This window comes from Fundulus heteroclitus, chromosome 3 (assembly GCF_011125445.2).
Source record: "Fundulus heteroclitus isolate FHET01 chromosome 3, MU-UCD_Fhet_4.1, whole genome shotgun sequence".
In the NCBI taxonomy this organism is placed as follows: Eukaryota; Metazoa; Chordata; class Actinopteri; order Cyprinodontiformes; family Fundulidae; genus Fundulus; species Fundulus heteroclitus.
In genome coordinates, this window is record NC_046363.1 from 13,574,791 (window position 1) to 13,597,629 (window position 22,839).

General features: G+C 37.0%; 1 protein-coding gene across 1 annotated transcript in view; it reads left to right on the top strand.

Annotated features, from left to right (window-relative positions):
• Positions 1-22,839, top strand: part of LOC105927715 (CUB and sushi domain-containing protein 3) — a 241,247-nt gene that overhangs the window by 121,342 nt on the left and 97,066 nt on the right. The window contains exons 23-31 of the mRNA XM_036127573.1: positions 466-622; positions 2,530-2,721; positions 5,498-5,624; positions 7,942-8,144; positions 11,010-11,201; positions 12,856-12,994; positions 16,306-16,493; positions 16,830-17,024; positions 22,345-22,461. Coding sequence (XP_035983466.1) covers positions 466-622; positions 2,530-2,721; positions 5,498-5,624; positions 7,942-8,144; positions 11,010-11,201; positions 12,856-12,994; positions 16,306-16,493; positions 16,830-17,024; positions 22,345-22,461 — 1,510 coding nt within the window. The remainder of the gene's footprint in view (positions 1-465; positions 623-2,529; positions 2,722-5,497; positions 5,625-7,941; positions 8,145-11,009; positions 11,202-12,855; positions 12,995-16,305; positions 16,494-16,829; positions 17,025-22,344; positions 22,462-22,839) is intronic.

Here is a 22,839-nt window from a genome sequence, read left to right on the forward strand (position 1 = left end):
CATCTCTAACAGGTTTTCTAACAGGATTTCCCTGTGCTTAGCTAAATCCATTTGCCCATCAACTTTGACCAGGTGAAAAAAAGAGCATAAATAAACTCATCTGACCAGAGCACCTTCTCTGACATGTCTACTTGGCTTGTGGCAACTACAAATTCAACATTGGCTACATATTTAATTTGATAACCAGCTATTAACGTCCTTTTATTCAAAATCATCAAGCTAAACTAGTATGAATATTTAAGGAACACTAGAGTTGCTAATAGGTATATCGGGCATATGCCATTTTTCTGCCAACCGCAGCCAAATACTTTTAAAAGATTTTTTTTTTTTTACAAATCCACAAAAACATCCATTGAATACATGTAAAATAACTGGCTATATTTAAAAGGGAAAGGAACTCCACAAACTGCAATATATGTTCTCTGCATAAGAATGAAAAACTCTTACTTGTATGTCTTTGATTAGCTCTACGATGGTAAAGATGGAACAGCTCCCCTCCTCGGGACTTACACAGGCACAATGATGCAAGGCCTGTCCCTTACCAGCACTTCCAACTATTTGTGGCTTGAATTCAACTCAGACCATGAGTCGACGGCAGCGGGGTTCCGCCTCATATACCACAGTAAGTCACATTTCATTTCCCTGGTGGAGGAGGGCCCGAAACCTTATCCAAATGAGTGAATTTAGCCTCATTTTCGAAGCCTAGCATTTTAAAAGAAGGTTTTAATTGACCCTCACCCTGCCTCTGCATGTCTTTCAATGTCAGAGTATTCATTAAGCACAGCATGGTGTTTCTGCTCCTATCCAGCAGGAAAATGAACAATTTCTTTCCCTCCATTCTCTTCCTCTGTCTGACTCTGTGTGAATTCCCTTTGCCTCTTTTCCTTTGCTCTCTACTCCTGCAATTAGTGTCCATGTCTGCCTAACTGTACCTTGTTATAACAGGTGAATTATCCCTGGGAATGTTTGAAATCACTCTGTGTGTGTCAGTATGTTTGTAAATGGGTGTTTGGGGTTAAATGTGTGTTACTTCATACAATATTTAAACATCGTGCTTTGTTGCATACATGCGTGCATGTCTGTATTGAAATTTTTTTAGGCCAGCATTAGATGGATAGAGTCAAGCTTTGGCCATAATTGGCTTGCTGACTTTGTGTTGTTGCTAACCAGAGGATGCTCTGGTGAGCCGTAATTGCTGTCCAGTTTATGGTGTTTTTTTTTTTTTTTGTTTTTTTTTTTGGTTTCACCTGCAGTTGAGGATTTTCTATGCCCGTCTAGGTGTTTCAGATGAAAATCAACATGCAGTTCTTAACAATGGGTTATTTCTTGACTTTCAACAGTTTGGAACTTGTATAAAAGCAATACTTTTCATTTTTAGGTTGCTTACATGTTTTATCTGTGACTGCTACACCAGACATGCCAGGTGCCAACGCTAAAACTGTTTTCAGAGCTGATAAAGATGAGAAGAAAAGGTCCATTAATCAGGACTGGGGGCTGATTCGCTACCACAAAATTAACGACCATCTGTATATAAATCTAACTGCAATTAGCGAAGAAGACATGTCTTCATTACAGACTGTCTTTTGAGTTGGAAAATGAATGGTTATGAAGAGACACAGACAGGTTATGTGATTTCTTTGTATATTTATTTTTTTTTTCCCAGGGTTGTGCACAAGGTATAAAGCATAATGTAAGCTTGTATCTTTTATCCATTCTGGAGTGCCGTCTTCTCTTGGCCTTTTCATTTAGGATGAATGACTCTTTTAAACTTGGATAGAGCTGACTGATGTGTGAATCACCATCAGGGCAAGGAGAAGGTGGGACACGGCCCTGCCTAAATCTTGCCTGAGCATGAAATCTGATCATGTTTTCATGACTTTTCTACCCAAAGGCCTGCGGTAATTTTCGAAAAGTGAACATTAACTGCTGGGGATTTATACTGGGCATGACACTTGTAATACCACAGCACTATAACACCTGGCATGGGCAGAGACCTCGCTGCGAGAAGAGACTATAAATCAGTCCTGCTACGTTTATGTGCGGCTGCTATTGCCGCACAGCAGAACACTTACGATTTGTACCGGGGACACAAGAGCCCGAATAAAGGCCATGGTCATGTTCAGACAATGCGGAGCTAAAGAGTTACCACATCACTCCCTTGTTTGTGGCTGTTATTTAATGTCGTCTGTAATCCTAAAGTGTTCCAAGTGGACAGGCTGTTTCTCAGTTGTCGTAAATGTCCACACCCAATTGAACAATTAATTAGGAATGACTAATTGTTGTCTGCGTCTAAAAGGAATCCTTTTCTGACGAGTCATAAAAGCACTATAAGCCTACATCTCTGTTAAACTGGAAATCAACTTAAAGCCTAATCAATACCTCTTTAAAATATACACCAGTGTAAATTTGGTGAAAACCTGCAGAAGATATAATGTTTATCTGGCTTCATGGAATACTGATATGGCATTTTTTTCCCTTAATTCACGTTGATGAGGTTGCTTTAATACTGTTTTTCATTTTGGTTTGCAGGTTTTGAGCTTTCACACTGTGACGATCCAGGAGTGCCTCAGTTTGGCTTCAAAACTAGTGACCAAGGTCATTTTGCAGGAAGTGGCATATCGTTTGACTGTGAACAAGGCTACACTCTGCACGGGAGTGCCACACTTAAATGCATGACTGGAGAGAGACGAACATGGGACAACAACCTCCCGTCATGCATAGGTAATCTTTTGTCTCCATCGTGGCCTTTGCCTTTTTTTTTCTTGTCTGATTAAGGCCCATTTACATTGAAACTGCATATTTTCAAATATTACATTGGAAAGGTAGATAACCTTTTTCTATCCTATTTGTGTTTTTCAGTTTTTACTGGAGTTAGGATCAACAATATAATCGCTTTTTAACAAATGACAGCATGAAAGTTTTCTTCTTATGAATTTCTTCAATTTCAGAAGAATATTTTATACATAATTTTGAAAAGCTTAGATATGTAATTTATTTGTGAGCTTCTGCAAATTAACAATATTTAAATTTATTGAAGGGACATCTGTTAATGTATTACGTTGCAACTCCTCAAATACAATGCTAACCTGTTCGACACTGTGGAAAACTTAAAGTAATAAAGCATGGTATCAGGAAGAAAACATTGGACCTTCATAACTCTGGTTCATCCTTTGTGACTAACAGCTTCTAGATGCCTGAAGGTGCCACTTCAATATGGTTAAGCTAGCATATCAAGCAGACACACTGCTGTAATGTCTGGGCATCATGGTTTTAAAGAAGAGAAATCCAGAACCAGAGTCATGTTCTAAAAGGCAACGGAGAAATGAAGCAGCCATTATTTCAGAAGCGACAAAAACGCATTATGCAAATTATGAAACAATATTGAAGTTTTTGCCTCTAATGACCATCGCTGCATAGTAAAGTTAAAGTGGGAGGCTTGCAAACCTAGAAACATCCTTCTGGCTGTGCAATACAGGCATGATAGAATGATTTTTTGAGGAATTTTTGCTGCAGTAGTAACTGGTGCACTTCACAAAATAGATGGCAGGAAGTTAAACCTTCTCCACAAATTGATCTTCCAAATGGACAATGGCATACAGTCAAATTTGTTTACAACAAATGAAAACAAAGTCAATGGTATAGAGTGGCCACTGCAAAGCCCTGATCTCAGCCTTTTTGGAAATTTGGAAGCAGAGTTTAAAGGTGTTTGTGTGTGTGTTTGGAATAAAGGCTCCCAACTACATTTTTCATTCATTCACTGAGTGATGAAGCTCTTTAAAACATCCAAATAAGGAGACCAAACCGCATAACAAAGAAATTATAAAAAAAAACCACCCTAACCAACTCAGTTACTGCCGTTCAGCATGGATGAATTGGGCAAAATTCATGTAAACTATTGTAAGCCGCTATTGAAAGGAGACAAAAACAGTTTAAAGATAAAGTTGACAAATAATTTGAAAAAAATGCAAGGAAACTAGGAACATTTCCAATAATGGAAATTTGAAAAAAAAGGAACAAAAATGTTTTAAATTTTTATCATTTGGCGAATACAGACAATTTTTCCAATCCTAGCTGTACACAAACAGGAAATCTTATAGTCTGATTTAATGGTAGACAGTGAGAAAAAAAATACACACTAAATGTAAATATCTAGTTTCAACTTTATATACTGTCATTGTGTGATTTTGTATCTCGCAGTCCATCACTCTGACTACCTTCGACATCCAATGTGTTATTTTATCATTCAACACAAGCTATCATTGCTCAGTTGGGTGTTAATCTAAAGGATCTATCCCTACATGGTTTGCCCTAATTGCTCTGTGTTGAATTAGCACACGCTGCTTGCCATTTTATAAGAGAATATAAACAGCTTCAACATTTGGTTGTTAATCATTGATTCTGTTGGTTCCTGATGCAGAACCGGATGTATACAATCTTTACAAACTGTAGGAAGAACTCTGAAATTGATTTTGAGCTTTCGCTCTGCTTTGGTTGAGACTATGTCATGTGTTTTAATCAACATTCAATTATTCAGTATCTCTCTTGAAGTGAAAACATAATCATAGATGTGCATGCCTTATCAATACCTGTACATGAAACTCAGCCCTGACTGTGCATTCATAACAGAACGTGCTGAGACAAAAATACAGAAATGGGAAAGCTATTACCTGCACACAGCTTGAGTCTAGAATGTGTTGAGAGGCAGAATCTGTTTCTTGGTGTCTACCAGTGATGGATTAGGGTAAAAAAATAATTTACAAATCCTGAACATGAGGAGAATTGTACTTTAAATGCCACTACTTTCTTCAGCCTATTTCCAATGAGGTGCATTATTCGTCTGCTAAAAACAAGGCTAGGCGGGGGGGGACAACAACAACAACAACAACAACAAAGGACCCCTCTAAATTAGTTTATTGACTTTCTGTTTAAAGGGGGTGGATCGCTGAATGGTCAACAATAATTAGCAAATATTTTGTGTGCTCAATCTGAAAAAGATTTCCCTTCGATTTCTCTAAAGTCGCATCCTTGCTCAAGTACTTGTACCACTGGCCCTTGTTTTGGTACTGATTATAGCTTTGTACCGTAGCAGTCCCTGTTAATTAAGTGCTCTCACTTCTGTAACCTGGATAACAACATGATAATCAGGTAGGACACCGCAAAATCTAGATTTTATTATTAGACATTAATTTAATCATTGACATTTAAGCAGCAGCCTTTCTACATTTCAAAACCTAATCCTGGGTTTGTTCTGGACAGTGTTTATGCTAAAGCTATCAACAGGAGAGACGTCATTAATTTTAAATCTTTCTGGTCAAGAAAGGAAATTATTATTAGGATTTTATGCTAAATTTGTTTACAGTAAGCAAAACCAAGCGTTTATAGTTTTTGTTCATCCACATTTGACTTGTTTGTGTCTCTGTTACATATTGTGAAATTTATCAGGTTGTGAGCATTTAATGTGTCTCTCTTTGGTATTTTTACTTTTCTGTGCTTGCAGCGGAGTGTGGTGGTAGTTTTAACGGTGAGTCTACAGGGCGAATTCTATCTCCGGGGTACCCGTTTCCCTATGACAATAACCTGAGATGCACCTGGACAATTGAAGTCAACCCTGGCAACATTGTCAGGTAACTTTTATCTGAGATGCATGACCCCATAAAAATCTCATTTGTAGTGCCTGATAGTGGTATCTATAACCCCTGAACTTTGTCAGTGGCTTCATGTAGCAAACACTATTCTATCAGGATCTTATGTGATAGAACAACACAAAGTACCTAATAATTGTAATGTCAAACAAATATGGTACATGTTTTTTATAAATACACACATACATTTCCATTCAGTTCTCTTTATTCTAATACCAATAAATAAAATCTAGTTTAAATAATAGTCTCCAAAAGTGCCCTTAATAGTAAACTGATTCCACCATTTAATGGCATTACAGCTGGCAAACATTAGACAACCAACAGCTTCCTAAAGACCAATGAGCACAGCAATCAGCGGGTCAACAATAAGGTTCTGGAGAAGCACAAATTGGAGCAAAGTTCTGAAATATTATCCAATGGATTAGACATCCTAAGCGAGTGGTGTCCAAAGTCCGTCCGAAAGGGCCGGTCTCCTGCATGTTAAGGAAAATAAGATCTTATATAGCCTTTGTTGTGGTTAAGCGGAGTAGGCTGGGGTTAACTGAGGCACCTGAGGGACCAATGGCAGCATAGGAGCTACTCCGTCCTGTAGCCGGTGAGTTGCCAGTTAGATCCTCTGCTCTGACCCTTTCATTTGTTGTGTCCTTTGGCAAGACCCTTCACCCACTTTGCGGGTCAAAAGTGGCGCCAATGTATGTCAGCTTACCACCGTCAGGGTGTGAACGTGTGCGTGAATGGTTGAATGACTTAATGTAGATTTTGGGGACTTGATAAAGCCATCAAAAGGCCTGTAGGTTGGACATGGTGGTAAATGGTTCCATTTACCAGTGACTACGCACACCCTTTCTAAACAGGCTGGTGCTCCGGTGTTGGATCCAGATGCACCCAAGTCCCCTGACAAAAGGTACATGAAGACGGGAGCAAAGGATAAAAACACTATTCCCCTACCTTGTTATGACCCTCTTTCATCTGCAGGCCATAGAGACAAGGCCAAATTAAAAGTCAGACTAGTAGTCTTCAAGTTGAAGCCCGTGAGGAGGCAGAACAGAGGCACCTTATAAAGACAATGGAAATCGAGGCTGACAAAGCAGTAGCGATTACATGAGCTGGAATTGGCGTCTCACCAGAAGAACAATGTCTTCCTTAGCAGAAGTAAAAGAAGCCCACCACATGGCACCTTCTCTAGCATCTGTTATTAATAAGCATATTGCAATGGTGGCAACATTTCCTGAGGTAGAAGTGGATGCTCTCTTTTGTGTTTTTGAGTTAATAGCATCTGCATTACAGTAGACCACTGAGGTCTGGCCACTGCTTCTGCAAATGTAATTTCATTTAAAAGTGGTTTTAACAAGTATTGACTCGAGGCAGGCGCTTCGTTCAAGTGCACACCAAACCTTTCAAATTTTTATTTGTAAAAAAAGTTATAATAAATACAACCAATGCAGGATATAATTTTTACCTTACAACTTCAGACTTCTTTGTGTTGGTCTGTCTCCTAAAATCTTAAAGACATCCGCCGAAGTTTGTACCATGATAAAATTTGAAAACGGTTGAAAAAAACAAAGAGCGCAAGTCATTTTGGAAAGCTGTTGATATGAATCTCACTATTCAAAGAAAAAACACTTCCTGGTTTAACATATGTGTAATAAACAATATGACAGCCTGTGATGGAGTGGACATCATTAAGAACCTGAGCATTTAATGGGTAGGTATTGCTTAAAACTTAATTGTAAACCCATTTTACAAGGAGACAAAGATCTCACCTCAAAGGATTAAAATATATCAAATGTATTTTTAGTCAGTACAGTTTAGTTTGAAACCATGAAGAAGTTACTTTCAAAGATATATTTCAAGAGAGTTGGCCTACAGCGAATCTATCAACAGTGATTGGGAAAGGGACGAAACCCCGAGGAATGCTCACGGGACGTGTGTGCCTGTTGTTATTTTTGGTGTCTGATGTTACTTTATAACACAACTCATTTAGGCTTGCATGGCTTTCATAAAGTCAGACACGATGACACTCCTTGTCAGATTAGCTGCTTCAGGCCATGTCTTGATGAAATTGTAAATCAGGCTGTGGTCCTCTACCATATTTCTCAACTTTGTCAGAAATCGATCAACAGTTCCAAAAACTTAGGTAAACTGCCCAAAAGCAAAGCGTTATTTCAAGATAAATTAGCCTGTCGGTTGTCCTTTAGTCTTGCTCATATTTTTGAACATTTACTTTAAATTCTGAGCTGTGCAAGGGAATACAGACATCACATGTTCACCTTTCTTCTTTTGATTTAAACTCTTTCAGTCTCCAGTTTCTTGCATTCGACACGGAGGCATCTCATGACATCCTGAAAGTATGGGACGGGCCTCCTGAGAACGAGATGTCTCTGAAGGAGGTCAGTGGTTCGCTGCTGCCTGAGGGAATCCACTCCACTCTCAACATCGTCACCATTCAGTTTGAGACGGACTTTTACATCACCAAGTCTGGGTTTGCTATCGACTTCTCAAGTAAGTATTCCTTCTATAGTTTGTTTGTTTTTGAGAGAATTGTATAAAAGAGAGTAACCTTCACAAGTTTAAACTTGTGAGGGGTTGTTTTAAGTTGCAAGTATACCGGCATCAGGATTGTGAAAAAGCACACGGTTTGTCATAATTTGTCACTGTCAGCATTTATATTGCAAAACATCCACTTATCAATAACATAAGCGAAAGTGAAAGCAGTGAAAGCTCAGAGTGTTTTACACTTCACTGCTGACTGTCTGCTCCTTGCTGCTCAGATATTAATGCCCTCTATGAGTTCTGCTAATGACTAGTCTAGAAGCTAAAGTACCCACAAGAAAGTGCAAAATGAAAGACTGTGTATGCTGCGTAGAGGATGATAAGTTGGATATGCTTTCACTTTAGCATATAGACATAGCTGCCTAATGTAAAAATCAATTATATGGAATCCAGTGAGGTACAAAATGGAATTGATTTTTCTTTTTACGTACTGTACTTCTACACTGTTTGCCTAAGGCTCCTCATTTTCAGGTCCACAAAAATGAGTAATGCACAAGTGAAATTATTCCACTGAGATTACTCCCGCTGTAAAGAATCTCTGAGTGATAGTTGAGATTTTCTGTTTGGGGAAATGTCGTAAAGTTTAGCAATGTTTTACGTGTTTGTCATAACTTTGAATTTAGGTTATGTTCGGCTTATTTCAGCATTTTCTGTTGCTTTAGGGGCTGTGCCCTCATTGCTTTACACTGGTCTGTCCCCTGTTGTGCTGCTGATTGGCTTGTTGTCTACGCTTTGTAGAGTAGATGGCAATGTCCCAATTTGCCAATCATCACACCTGATTTGTTACTAATCATTTACACCCTCACATTTAGCTTCTGACTTTCACCAACTCTACTTCAGTTTTGTGTTTGCTACACCATGTTTGCTCAAATTCAAATTTGTTTTTGTTTTTGTAGAAAAGCAGCAACATGACCTTTGTGGTATTCAAACCATAGGCTTTTTATTGGTCTTTGTAGAACTATAATTTAAAACTAAAAAGCACCATTTAACACATTTTTCTACTGTTCAATATTTTCCTTCTAACCTTCATGCCATTAATTAGATTGGAAGCAAAGATGACACATGGGTCAGGGACCAGTTATTAAAATAAAATAATTACAGCTATACATGTAAGAACGGTTGTTGTTGCTGCACGTTACATTACTAAAACTGCAGTCTTTATTCCTTGAAAATGTAGACTCTTTGATTCTGAGAAAAAGCAGATGGAGGTTGAAAGCTCAAAAGGCTAAAACAAAGCCAGCACACTGCTATATTCTATTTGGTCCTCCTGGTATCCACACTCTCACATGCTACTTGATCTGACATGATGTAACGAATGCAGATAAATATTACAGTTTCATTTTAACCCTTTTGTGGTGTTGATATTTCTGCTATTCAGCCAATGTTCATGTGTCGATGAATCTTATTTTAAAATTAAAATGTTACATGAAAGCAAAATTTAATACTTAAACTTTTACAATAGAAATTTGTGAAAACTCCTCAGCAAAATATTTTTTTAAATTTTTATTTAATTAGAAATTTAACCCTTTTAAGATAAGTTTACACAATACATGATGAACAGACACAGTAGCCAAATCATTCTAAACAACCACTGAACACCAGCCAGACAACACACAAGGTGTAGAGTTCTCCTCGATGTTTGTTGTACAGTCAAAATCAAAACATAGAATATTATTTAAAATGTCATTTATTTCAGAAACTCAACTAAGTGAAACAAACCTGGAGAGGAGCTCCGTTCTTATCTGTATCTGAGCTAATACTTTTGTCAGGTCATACAAAATGATAAAGAGAAGCTTCTTTCAAGATTTCCTTTAGGTTGAATACTCAGACTGATGTGTTCAAGCCTTTATTTCTGTTAATTATGAAAACACAATTTTTAAAATGTTTTAAAAAACTTTTTCATACAAACGTGGGCTTATTGAAAAGCATGTTTAATACCTTCTTAAAGGGTGTTATTTTATAAAAAGGTGTCCAAACTGAAGGGTGTTGCTGTTAGCTTTGCTTAGATATGAGATTTGATATTCTTAGATTTTCGACTGCGCAGTCCCTTTTTAGGGTCAATCAAGCTAAAAATCAAAAGATGGTGTTGCCAGATGATGTCTCAGTCCAGCTTTCTTTTTCCTGTCACATAAGCTATGTTTGAAATGTTCATCCTCTAATAAAACTTTGCTCTATATTATGTAATTTAACATACAACATAGATTTTACAACATACGTTTTAAGAATAATTTCACAAAATCCCATTCTTAAAGTAGTTAGAATAGTTGGAATGTCTTAAATTTAGTAGAATTCAGGGAAGCAATTATTTTGGGTATGTATTGTTTGGTTATCATGGTATATCTCTGTTTAATCCTTACCTATAAATGAAATTGGATTCTTATCTGCACAGAAGACACATGAGCCCATTAAAGTTTCCTTTATTGTTTAGGTCAAAAACAACATCCACACCTTTGCCTTTTAATTCACTCTTCAGTTCAGTGTATTTCTTTAATTGAATTAGCATTTTCCAACCTAAACAGCAAAATAGTTTTGAACTAACTAACTTGATTGAGTCTTTGAAGATGCAATATATGAGAGAATCGCCAGACCACATTTGAAGCCCCTGAGCTGCTGCACAGCTGTGGTCTGACTGATATCAGTCAGTAATTTGCTCAGTGTTGGCTGCATTTTCCGCTTAACAGCTGTCTACCATGAGATATAAGTCTGGGTGTATGCATTCTTCACTGATTTCCTGCACACTCGATCCTTATATGCATACGCTACTGTAGACATCTGACTCAGATGTGTGTATCTATGTGTATGTTTGCCCTTCAGGTTCACTTGCAACAGCCTGCAGAGATCCAGGTATTCCCATGAATGGCAGTCGCTATGGAGAAGGGCGGGAGCCTGGCGACTCCGTGACCTTCTCTTGTGATCCGGGATATGAATTGCAGGGAGAGAGCAGGATCACCTGCATCCAAGTGGAAAATAGATACTACTGGCAACCCAGCCCTCCAAGCTGCATCGGTGAGGAAGAGGGGAGATAGTGTGACTTGGAGAGAGAAGGATGGATGTGCGGAGGCGATAGAGAGGGATGTATGGATTGAAGGAGGGGATGAGGGAAGGTAGGGGACCAGAATAAATGAGAAATGGTGAGAAGAAGAGGGTGAGTGAGAATTAATCTAATAACTGGCTGCAGTTCTCTCTCGCTGGTGTCTTTAAAATACATGAAGGTTAAACAAGACTCTTTAGATGTGTTTGAGCTGTTGCCAGCTCTTATGTGGACAAATCCACTTCAGTTGCTTGTTAAATACTGAGGGTTACAGTCTCCTGTCACATCGACTTATTAGAGCTTAGCTGCTAATTACTCAACAATGCAATTAGAAACAATTACACCAAGTAGTTTAAAGGAGTTAAAGTTGCTCTTGGCTTATCAAAAGACAGTGGTATTCTGTGATAGAAAAGCTGTTTTGTGATGCTTGTTCTTGTGCAATCATCACAATGAAAGAATTCAAAAGAGATGCCTTAAAAATTGTAAAACTGACAAAGGAACTTACCACACTAGGCTGTCATCCAAGTCAAACTTATTTATGAAACCCAACACAAGGCAATGCAAGCTTTATTTGGACACATAATTTGACATGGAATTGTTTTATTTACACAAACACACACACACACACACACACACACACACACACACACACACACACACACACACACACACATATATATATATATATATATATATATATATATATATATATATATATATATATATGGTCATTAAATACATTTTTGTTTGTTAAATAAAAGCCATTTTCTTTTGAAACAGGAGAAACTATAAAAAGGGGGGGGGGCATTGTTTTTTTCTTGTCTCTTGTTAAACTTGAAAGACGACAGAAAATATTTTAACGCATTTATAGAAGCACATATTTTGTAGTTTCTAGAGTAATCTGAACACATTGTTGAAAAACCCTTATTAGTGTGAGTCTTAGATATGGTGACTTTAACCTCAGACTTGAATTTAAGTCACACATACGTAAAAAAACAAAGATTTTAAACTTTCCCTTGACTCGATATTGAAGGCTTGATTCTCATGAATACTTACTGTTTAATTTATTCTGAAATATTACATTAATTGGCGTTATCCTCCAGCCATCCCTCCATTTTTTATACCCAGTTATCCATGCAGTGTTGGCATTATCTTACTTCTGCTATTTGTGTTTTGTGTTTAGATAAAGGCATTTTTATTAATCTAATCAGATAAATACTATGCACTATTTTAAAAATAATTTACCGTCGCTTATTTGATGATGTTCTGAATAAAAAATATTGTTGAATATCAATACAGTGTTTGGCCTAAGGAGAAAACTGTACATCATGTGAATTCATAACCAACATTGCCTATACACTAATGTAGTTGTATAGACAGAAACATAGGGTATGCATCTGATGAAAGGATGTTTATTTTCTTTCAATGAAAAAATGACTCTTGAATCAGATTTGTGCAGATATCTGGTGTTTATTGTTCAGTTGCTAGACTGTAAGAAAAAACACTAATGTTGTCCTGTTACAGAGGTCAAATATATTATTCTCTAAATTGGCATATATTTCTATTCTTTAAATCAGCTAATATGTTGCTTCTCTCTTGTTTATTTCTTCTTTTTTTTTACCACTCAAGCTCCATGTGGTGGGAATGTGACCGGATCTTCTGGCTTCATCCTCTCTCCAAACTACCCACACCCGTACCCACACAGCAAAGACTGTGACTGGCTGATTGCAGTTCACTCTGACTATGTCATATCTCTGGCTTTCATCAGGTAAACTGACATGGTTTAAACATATTGCTATTATTCAGAAAATAGTTGTTTGGCGCTATAACCCCTTTTCCACTAGCGCCTACTCAGTACGACTCTACTCCGATAGTAGGGTTTTCCATTAGTAACGGTTACTTGATACCAGCTCCTTCTTTTGTACTAACTCTTCTGGGCTTCTAAGAGAGCTGAGTCGAGTTGAAAACCCAACATCAGAAGACTGATGGCCTCTGATGTGCTAGGGGGTGACGTCACTGGGTGCATCATTATAGCAAGTCTGTTGATAGCTACTTACAGATAACAGCGAACACCAAAGCTTCTATTGTGAGAAGCTTAAAATGCTGTGAAGTGATTACCAGACCATAGAGGACCACAACAGCTGGAGTGGTTCAAACTGAAAAAATTGGAATTGCCAAATCCGACATAGCCAATGTCCACCAAAATGTTTTTGTTTAAGGGATAAAAAAAAAAAAAAATGCGTATAACTTGAGTTATTTGCTCTGCATTGTAGGAGATGCTGTCCTGTTTAGCTTATTGTAGTTTGTGTTTTATTGTTACAAGTATTAAAATGGTTGTCTATGTGCATACATCATGATTTCTTATTTTATCTGAGCATACACTGCTAGGAAGCGTGAACTCAAACATTTGCTATTGACATGTGCATTGATGGCTCATTTTCAAGAAAAGGTATACTACTCCATTCTTGGATGTGCTAGAGCATTTTAACCTCTTTGATGGTAGTACTTTTAAATTAAAGGGCCTTGCCACAAACAATGACTTTTCAAATTTTTACGTCAGTAGCTCAGTCTGGTTTCATAGAAGGGTCTTCTGATTAAATTATTGCACCCTGTTGGTTTATTATAATTTATTTAAAGTGTTCATTAAAAGTGTTTTACACTTTGTTTTTGCTCTATTTGTTAATAAACAAAGAGCTTTTTAGCATTTTTCCCATAACAAGACCATGTGACCAGAAGTATGATGTTGCACATGTATGCAATGAGTAAATGAGGAGATTGTGTCATTTTAGCATCTTTATTTCCTGATACTGGGCAAGTGTTTAATGACTACTTCACTTACTGCTTTATAATTCTGTTGACAAAATTATACCAAATTATAAGTGATTTATCCATCTTCTGGATTATTCTTATCTATTTTAGCATTTAATTCATCGTAAAACCTTTGTAATATCTAAAAAACAAAAGTAGACACATTTTTGAAAAGACCCTATATTTTTGTGAAACTCCATTATTAGATGATGTATATGACATGATGATACATGTTTTGGCTCAGGGCCAGAAAGACAGGAATATTTTTTTATTTCTACAGCAGCACACACCTGTGCACAGTGGTGACTCCAAAAAGATGTCCAATTCTCCTCTACTCTGAGCCGATGGCTAGCTTCCACAGTGCAAATGGCTCCTCTCTTCCTGATGGGCACACAATCACTGAAAGTTATATCTCTGTATATCACAGTTTGTTGCACATGAAGCTAAGCAATTGTTCCGACATCCTGAAATACTGCAACAACTGCGTGGGAAACCAGGAACAATAACATCTCACCACTGGGTGGTTCGATTAACCACCCAGACTTACAGTCTGCACTTATAGTTTCCAACTGGACAGCCATCTAAACCACATACAATAACTAATATCTTCAAGCCTCAAATATGTATATCACCAATATAACAAGTTGGCATAGGTACGCTTGGTTTACTCTTACAGGTCGTCTAGCTAGCTCATACTTTGATACCGCTCTGAGGATTCCCACTATGATGTACTTATCCAGGTTGCTGTTTCTTACCACCTGCAACCTTCTGCAGCTCTCTTCCTTTACTTTGAGTCTGACAAAAAGCAATAGACTGATCAGCAAGTTTTCCATTGTTTCTATGTCCTCAAGTATTGCATTGTGTTTGTGTCCCATACAAATTAATCCACGTTACTTTTTGGACACAGGGGCTGCATTGCTATGACAACTCCACCCACATTAAGGTAGTACCCAATTGTAGTGGAAAAAAAAAAAACGAGCCGTGTAAAGTCTATTAAAGTTGAGCCAAGTAGGTACTAATGGAAAAGGGATATAATTTGACTAAGAGTCAGCGCTTCTCTTTGCCAAATTGCAATAAATCCTTTGCAATATACAACAGAATAATGTTAAAGACAACTGTATAGAAATTTGAAGGCCTAACCTTTCATATGAACTGGATAGAGGAGACCTAGCATATTAAGAAAAAAAACATTATTCTGTCTTTTGAGGACATGGCTTACTGGGTTACAGAATGAAGCTTTTTCCGAACCTGTTATGCTTGTAACCTGCCTGTAACACAATGAGCCCAGTTCGCCTTGGGTGAACAGCAGCTCAGTGTGTGCCACGGACATGCTTATTTTTTTGCTGTGGAACCAGCTATAACGTAACCATATTTAGCAAAGTTTGAAAAGTGTGCTACGCAGCAGACCGTGTTTGAGTCCAGGTGTGTTTGGAGATAATGGAATGGTGAATTTTCTCAGCAGACAGATAGAAGACCATCCTTCCACTTTTCTCAAGAATGGTAACACAGGATTTCTGGGTGAAAATGGTATGCCAGAACTGTGACATGAGTGCAGCTCATTTCTTGTGCTGAATAAAAAAATAATTTTACTTTATCCTTTACAAACCAAGTATGTCTTGACTCCAAAAAAAGTTACTCTTTTTTTTATTTCACAAAAAGATGCCAAAATTGTTTCGTTTTTTGCTCTCAACACCGTCCTTTCCTTGTGGCTACGTAGAAACGAGTTCCCCGATTTCTTTTCTCCAACTTTTTCTTTCAAAAAGAAGCGCTAATAAAGTTACTATGATCTTGGCTGTCTTGGGAATGCCAAATGAAAGGAAGGGGATATGGTTTTAAATTGGAGCTGCCTTGATCCAACTCAAATGCAATTATCTCCAAGCTATTTACATTTTGTCATAAACCGTGCTCATTATTTTGAAAACAAATGCTCCTCTCCCTCTTGGTGCGGCGTATGATTTGATATACAGCGCTACAATATGAAACGATCTTTTCACACTGCATTGCCATCGCCGTCTGGGAGGATTTTGTGCCACTGCAGTGTCACAACAATTTAATCTCCTCTCACCTCTCGGGTGAGAGATCTTTTTTTTAATCTCTTTGTGTGAAGGCACAAAACAAATCTCTTGGCATGACTCACTTTTTGCACAGCGATGCTTACTCTCATTTTAATATCATCATGCATTCTGCAACTCTTAATGTGCATTCTGGTGGCTGGAAATAAGCAAAATAATAACTTCTATCTCCTGTTTATCGTTTTTCTGTCTGTTGCAGCTTCAGCATTGAACCAAACTATGACTTTTTGTACATATATGATGGGCCTGATACCAGTGCTCATCTGATTGGAAGTTTCCAAGACAGTAAACTTCCAGAGAAGATTGAGAGCACTTCCAACTTCATGTACTTGGCATTTCGTAGTGATGGCACTGTGAGCTACACTGGCTTTCATTTGGAATACAAAGGTAGTGTAATTGTCTGTGCAAATAGGGGTTCTGCATGCATTTTTGCTGAATACTTTTGTGTTTGAGCATGGGATTTTACCGTGATGAATTATAAATGAATGAATTCATATTTAGAAATGCAGACAGCCATGTTATTTAGTCTTGAATTTATCCTTTCATTTTTTCTTGTTTACCAAATGTACACGCTATTTATAGTGTATGGAGTTTTAATAATTTCGGCAGATCTTTGCTTTTCTGTTTAATGGTCTGTATTTATTCTAATTTATGCCGAACTAGGAGCTTACTCATGTTTCATAGTTGTTTCTCTTGTAAAAGCTCTGTTATTTTGATTGACAGCAAAACTGCGGGAGGCCTGTTTTGATCCCGGGAATGTAATGAACGGCACTAGAATGGGTGTAGACTACAAGCTGGGATCTATGGTGACATTTCATTGTGAGGCTGGCTACCTCCTTCAGGGCCACTCTACACTCACGTGTGTCATGGGCAACAGCAAGAGACCAGAATGGGACAGAACTAAACCTACTTGTCAAGGTAAGAAATAACATTTCTGCTATGACAGACTCTATCTATCTATCTATCTATCTATCTATCTATCTATCTATCTATCTATCTATCTATCTATCTATCTATCTATCTATCTATCTATCTATCTATCTATCTATCTATCTATCTATCTATCTATCTATCTATCTATCTATCTATCTATCTATCTATCTATCTATCTATCTATCTATCTATCTATCTATCTATCTATCTATCTATCTATCTAACTTTATGAGGATGTGGGCTTTTAATTTTTGCAAAATATCTTAAACAAAATGATGTGCCTCATGTATCTAAAGCATGGACTTTGATTTCAAATGGATGTACAGAGCAAAAACATGTTAGACATATCATTATCACAAGGTTCTTCTCAGTATTTCTTTTCCTTGGATAAAACTCCTTACAGAGATAGATAAAGTTCAGCTTATAAGACAAGCTCCTTTCTACAATATTGAGTCAAATGCCTAAAATGAATTTTAGGATTAGCAGCCACTTTGCTTTATGTGAAAAGATGGCTGTGTTTTTAGCTTGATAATACTGTATATTTTGGACCTTGTTGCTTCCAACATATAGATTCTTCCATGGTAAAATGTTTTTCAGCTCTTCTTAGGACACTTCTGGCATGAAATTGGATGAGATGCAAAAACCCTCCGGCAAATTCTTGTGTTCTCTGGGGTACAGTATCCATATCACTGCAGATGGCTTGCCCACCTGTCCAGTTCAGCTTCATTTTGTAGTATTGTGAACAAGACTTTGACATTTTAAACTCCCTTGTTTGATGCAGCAGCTTATTCTCCAAAATGGAGGACATTATTCTGTCTCCTGGCTAAGAACCATAGTCCCAAACTACCACTCATATTCCACTATTTTCTCATTTCTGTCAAAGATAGAGATTTGACTCTCACATTTAGACTCAAGCCACATTTAAGTGGCAAAGACAAATAATTCAGACTTAGATTTGCATTCTAGATCAACTCCTGTTAAACGGTCTAGGACTCCATTTTTACAGCATGTACAGGGACATCTAAAAAAAATTAATACTCATTTTAGAAACTGAACCTCATATATTATAAAATTATTTTCTATGTAAATTAAGGTTTCAATAGTCAAAGCCTTTATTTATTGTATTGTTTTTATAAGTATGGCTTACAGTTAAATTCAAACCCAACTACAGTTAGTTGCTCATAAATATTCAGTTTCAGAATAAAATACCTTACATTTCATCATCTTTCTTTTTAGCTTAGTAGCATTACAGAATTTGTGACTGTTGGCCTTTCAAAATACAAACACTTTTTACATCCATTAAAAAAAACTGAAATCCTCTCATTCATTCTGTTCAGTGACTCTGTTCCAAAGTTACAGATCCAAACTGATCTTTCTCACGTCATTATAACAAAAATAAAGACAAAAAAGACAAAAGATCAACAAAAAAATTGATGAAACTTCAAATGGGGCTTTCTGAGGATCACATGTCAGTCTTTTCTTTTCCATGAGTAGACCTTTGTCCTTGATTGTGTCTTTAGAGTGGCAATCTTTACCAAACCCTAAAAATAACCAAATTCCCAAGAAGATATTTTGTAGCATAAAGAGCTGTTAATATTCATGAATAAAATGCAATACACACCAAATCTGTCATTCGGCATTCAGTGATGAAATTGGACATTTTCAATCCACCATCATTGCACACTGACATTCACTGAGCACTTCCTCATTCTCTGTAGTCATGATAAATGTGACTCTAGAAACAAACAAAATACTGAAGCTCTTGCATGGCCTGTCAGAGTTGGGCACAGATTTTGGGTCGCACCACTCAAATTTAGATCAGACAGGTAACGTTGTATTCATCAACCTTAGTCTCTATTTTCCTCCAGAATATGCAAAAATCTGCTGGGGAAAAAATTCACAGGTTCTGTGCTGTGCTTTGTAAGCACCTGGAATTTATTTCAAAGTAGGCGTTTAACAGAGCTCTGCGGTATCACAAATTTAAGGAAGAAGAGGAAGGATTTAAGGTGTGGGAAGAAGCTACACAGTATCCGTCCTCACAGTAGAATGATACCTTTTAATGCATTTTTTTGACGTATCTGCTTAGGTTAATTTAGAATTTAGCTCCCATTTCATTGTGAAATGGGATCACCCACTTTCACACCAGGGAGCAATTCATTACCTTTACAGTTGGAATGTGGGGAACTTCACTAATCAGTATTGAAGAGAAGTGCAGTACCAAAGAGTCTATCGGCATCTCTTTATAACGATTGTCACTCAGAGACTAAGTCTGAAAAGATCACCTAACCAGGCTGAATGTCATGCACCAGTACACTGAATGTCGAGTGACTGTTCTGTCATTTTATTTGGAGATAAGTTGATGCAGTTGGCATTTCTCATACTCTAAAAGGTTAAAAGCATGATGCATTCTATTTTAAATGGCATTATTATTCACCATTTAATGTGTTCAAATCCAGTTAGGTGTTATTTGACTTCAATGGGAAGACATAGAAATTCAAAAATATTCTTATATTAAACAGTTTATAATGATGGGAATATTGCCAAATAATTCAACAATAAGCTGTTTTTTTTCAATTATTTTTTGCCTTTTTCCAATTAATAAAAAGTGTCTACATTTTCTTTCACCACATACCCCCCATCAGTGATAAGTTGTACACTGTTTATCATCATAGAAAATATATGCATATGTTTGAGCTTTTTTTGCACATTTCCACTTGGATTGTTACCCAGTACTCTCTTATGATAGTCTCCAACGGCTTGCAGTTGTAAGGTATCCCCATTACCACTGAGTAACCCGTATAAATAATGTTCATGTGTTCTTTATAAAAATGGATGTGCAAAATATTGTGGCACCACATAGTATTTCATGCATAAGTCATTACAATTTTATGATATTGATCAAATCCAGCCACAAATCCAAATATATTTATTTTTAGTCATTGTTCTTTTTATCTGCATGAAAAGGCTTGCATCAGAAGTGTATGTCTGTCAAAATGGACAGCAAAATGACAGAATTCCTGTGAATTGCAAAGGAGCTTTCCAGCCAAAGAGGGTCATCTTTGAATCAAAAGGAAAATGTTTAAATCCCCAGCTCTCTCAGACACTGGGCAGATTTCTTCGCTCTTTCTACAATATGAATTCTGCATGGTGTTGAAGAATTCACAAGTATATGAGTTTGCTCATAAGTGGGTTCTCAACTTAAAGGCACAGTTCAGGAGGATTTTTGTTGTGAGGTCTTTCCTCTAGTAGAAAACTGTCTTTAAAATATGCCTACCAGTAAATGATCAAATCAAAATAGAAATGCCAAAAAATTAAGGAAATAAGCCCAGTTTGAAGTACACATGAGAATTATACAAACAAGTAAAGGAAAGGATTTGTTGACATTAAATATGCAAAGGAAAAATTCTTGCCCTTAAATTATTTTCTTTTAACCAAAGAGTCGTAAATTGTTTTGTCAGACTGACCAACCTTTTTTTTTTTTGAATATCTATTGATATTCATGTGCATATTGTACAAGCCTATTTGGTGTTGCTTGGGTAATCAATATTTGTAGGCATGAATTCAAACTAACTCAACGTTGGCTTTGCTTAAACAAACAATCATAAGGGGGGGGGGAGCATAATATAACTATGCAATTAAGGACAAGTGTTGCATTACATTCATGCTGTAACATCTGTATTATTGTGCTCTAGTAGTTTCCCCTGTCTGTGAAAATGATGCACACGTAAGCGGTGATCGGATTCTTCAGATGTAATCAGCTCAAGTCTTGGAACAGTGAACATCTTTGTTCACAGCTGCTGTTCTCTGGGAGACTTTTAGACTGCGAAGATCTGGTCTTAAATCAAAGTTTAAATAATGCTCAAATTAAGACTGTATTTTTACTGAGCCGTTAGGGCATTCTTAGCAATCAATCAATGGGAGCACACAAAACGGCTTGAATTAAGTCTGCTTCGACTCCCATGCTCGGCTGTTAGATGAAAATCATTACAGTTTGAAAACTTTCCTTTTCTAAGGCGTATCCTACCTTCAGCAGATAAGATCATTTTATTCTTCTAATTCACTTTTCTCCTCCCATCTGTTCGTCAGAATAGCTTGAGTGGGTGTCCCGTTTGCCATTGTCACATATGTTTAATTTCATGCTTCTTGCTTCCTCAACATTCAAGTATGGATAAATTGCTGATTAGTCTTTTAAAATAACCTCGTCAAAATTGTTCTCATGTTTTGCCTTACTTGTGTGGAGGTTGAGGAGGTCCAGAACAGCTGGTGACAACTTTCCATTGACAAATGAGAGCTCATTTGTTTACTGTTGGGGGTCCCATACCTGATGGCTCCATCCGTGAGGTCTGACATGAGCACATAGGGGGGCCTCTTGGCAAATGCAGTAGACCATGAGGAGCTTAAGATGAGATTCTAGAATCCAATGCATATGCATGGTGGACTTCATCTTGCATTACTGAGCTTTTTGCCAACTTAATACATGCCAAGAGTTATATGAAGAAGTATAGTACATAAAATCATGCAAGGCTATTATTGTTTGCTTACAAAATGTAAAAATAAATAAATAAATGAAAAATAAGTACTTTATAACCAGCAAAAAAAAAAAAAGTAAAAATGCACAAACCGCTTACTTAGTATACACCCATTTCAATGTGGAATGGCTTTTCATCTCGAGTGTTTACCAGCTCCAGCTCTGACTGGTGTCAAACATAACACCTGGGTTCACTCGCTCATTTGTTAGGAGGGCACGGCTCTCTGAGCTGCAAAAATGGGCAATATTCCACTTAGTTTGGCCTTTTACCTCAACATAATCCTGTGTTTTTCTTATATTCTTTGGGTCATTGTTTTGTTGAAATGTTCAGATTTTGTTGCAATTGAAAAGGTTTTGTTTAAATCAAAAAGGATAGATGTATTCTTTTGTATAAGCCCCTTTTCTGTTTGATTTGAATAGACTTTATGATGAAAATATGCATGTTTGCATAATCAAACATGAAAAAAGTGTGTACCCCTGCAGGCTCATCTTATCCAGATAAATGTAGCTCATCCTGTACTTCTAAAAGAGGCTCTAAAAATGTTTCCTAAATCTGAAACTGTTGTCACTGTGCTGGCAAGAATGATATTTGCCTGCAGCTTCAAGTTCAAGAGATTTTCTTTTTACCTTTCGTTTTAAGTTTTTCAACTGCTTACCCTGCACATTTGCCTATGAAAATGGACAGAATTTTATTGCCTTATTTCCCAGGATAGTATAACATGGCTATTTGACATTTGTTAAATTTGCCTTTGTGTTTCTTGCTTCTTGTTCCTGTAGCTCCCTGTGGAGGTCACTTTACTGGTTTCGAGGGAACTGTTCTGTCTCCGAACTACCCGCATAATTACACAAGAGGTCAAAGCTGTGTCTATGACATCTTTGTCCCTGGAGACTTTGGTAAGCATTTTTAAGGATTATTTGCATGGACTTCTACATTCTTTTTTTTTTGCTTTTTAGGCTGTTTTCTATTCATTTTGTTGTGGTAAGGTTGTAGAGAAACATGTTTACTTCACATCTGGATCAAGAATGCTTACACAGATAATTAATTTTCTTCTGTGAAGGATCAGGTGTGTTATCCGTGGAAATACAGACTTAATCTGGTCATAGGTGACAAGGAATTACCAATCAAAACATCCACACTTGCATTTATCTTTGCTCTGAAGAGGTTAATTTGTGTTTCATTCATTTTCAGTGTTTTGTTTGATGCTTACAGTTATTAACACTGAAGTTAATATATTTCCTGTGCTGTCATAATATGCAATCCATTTAATATTA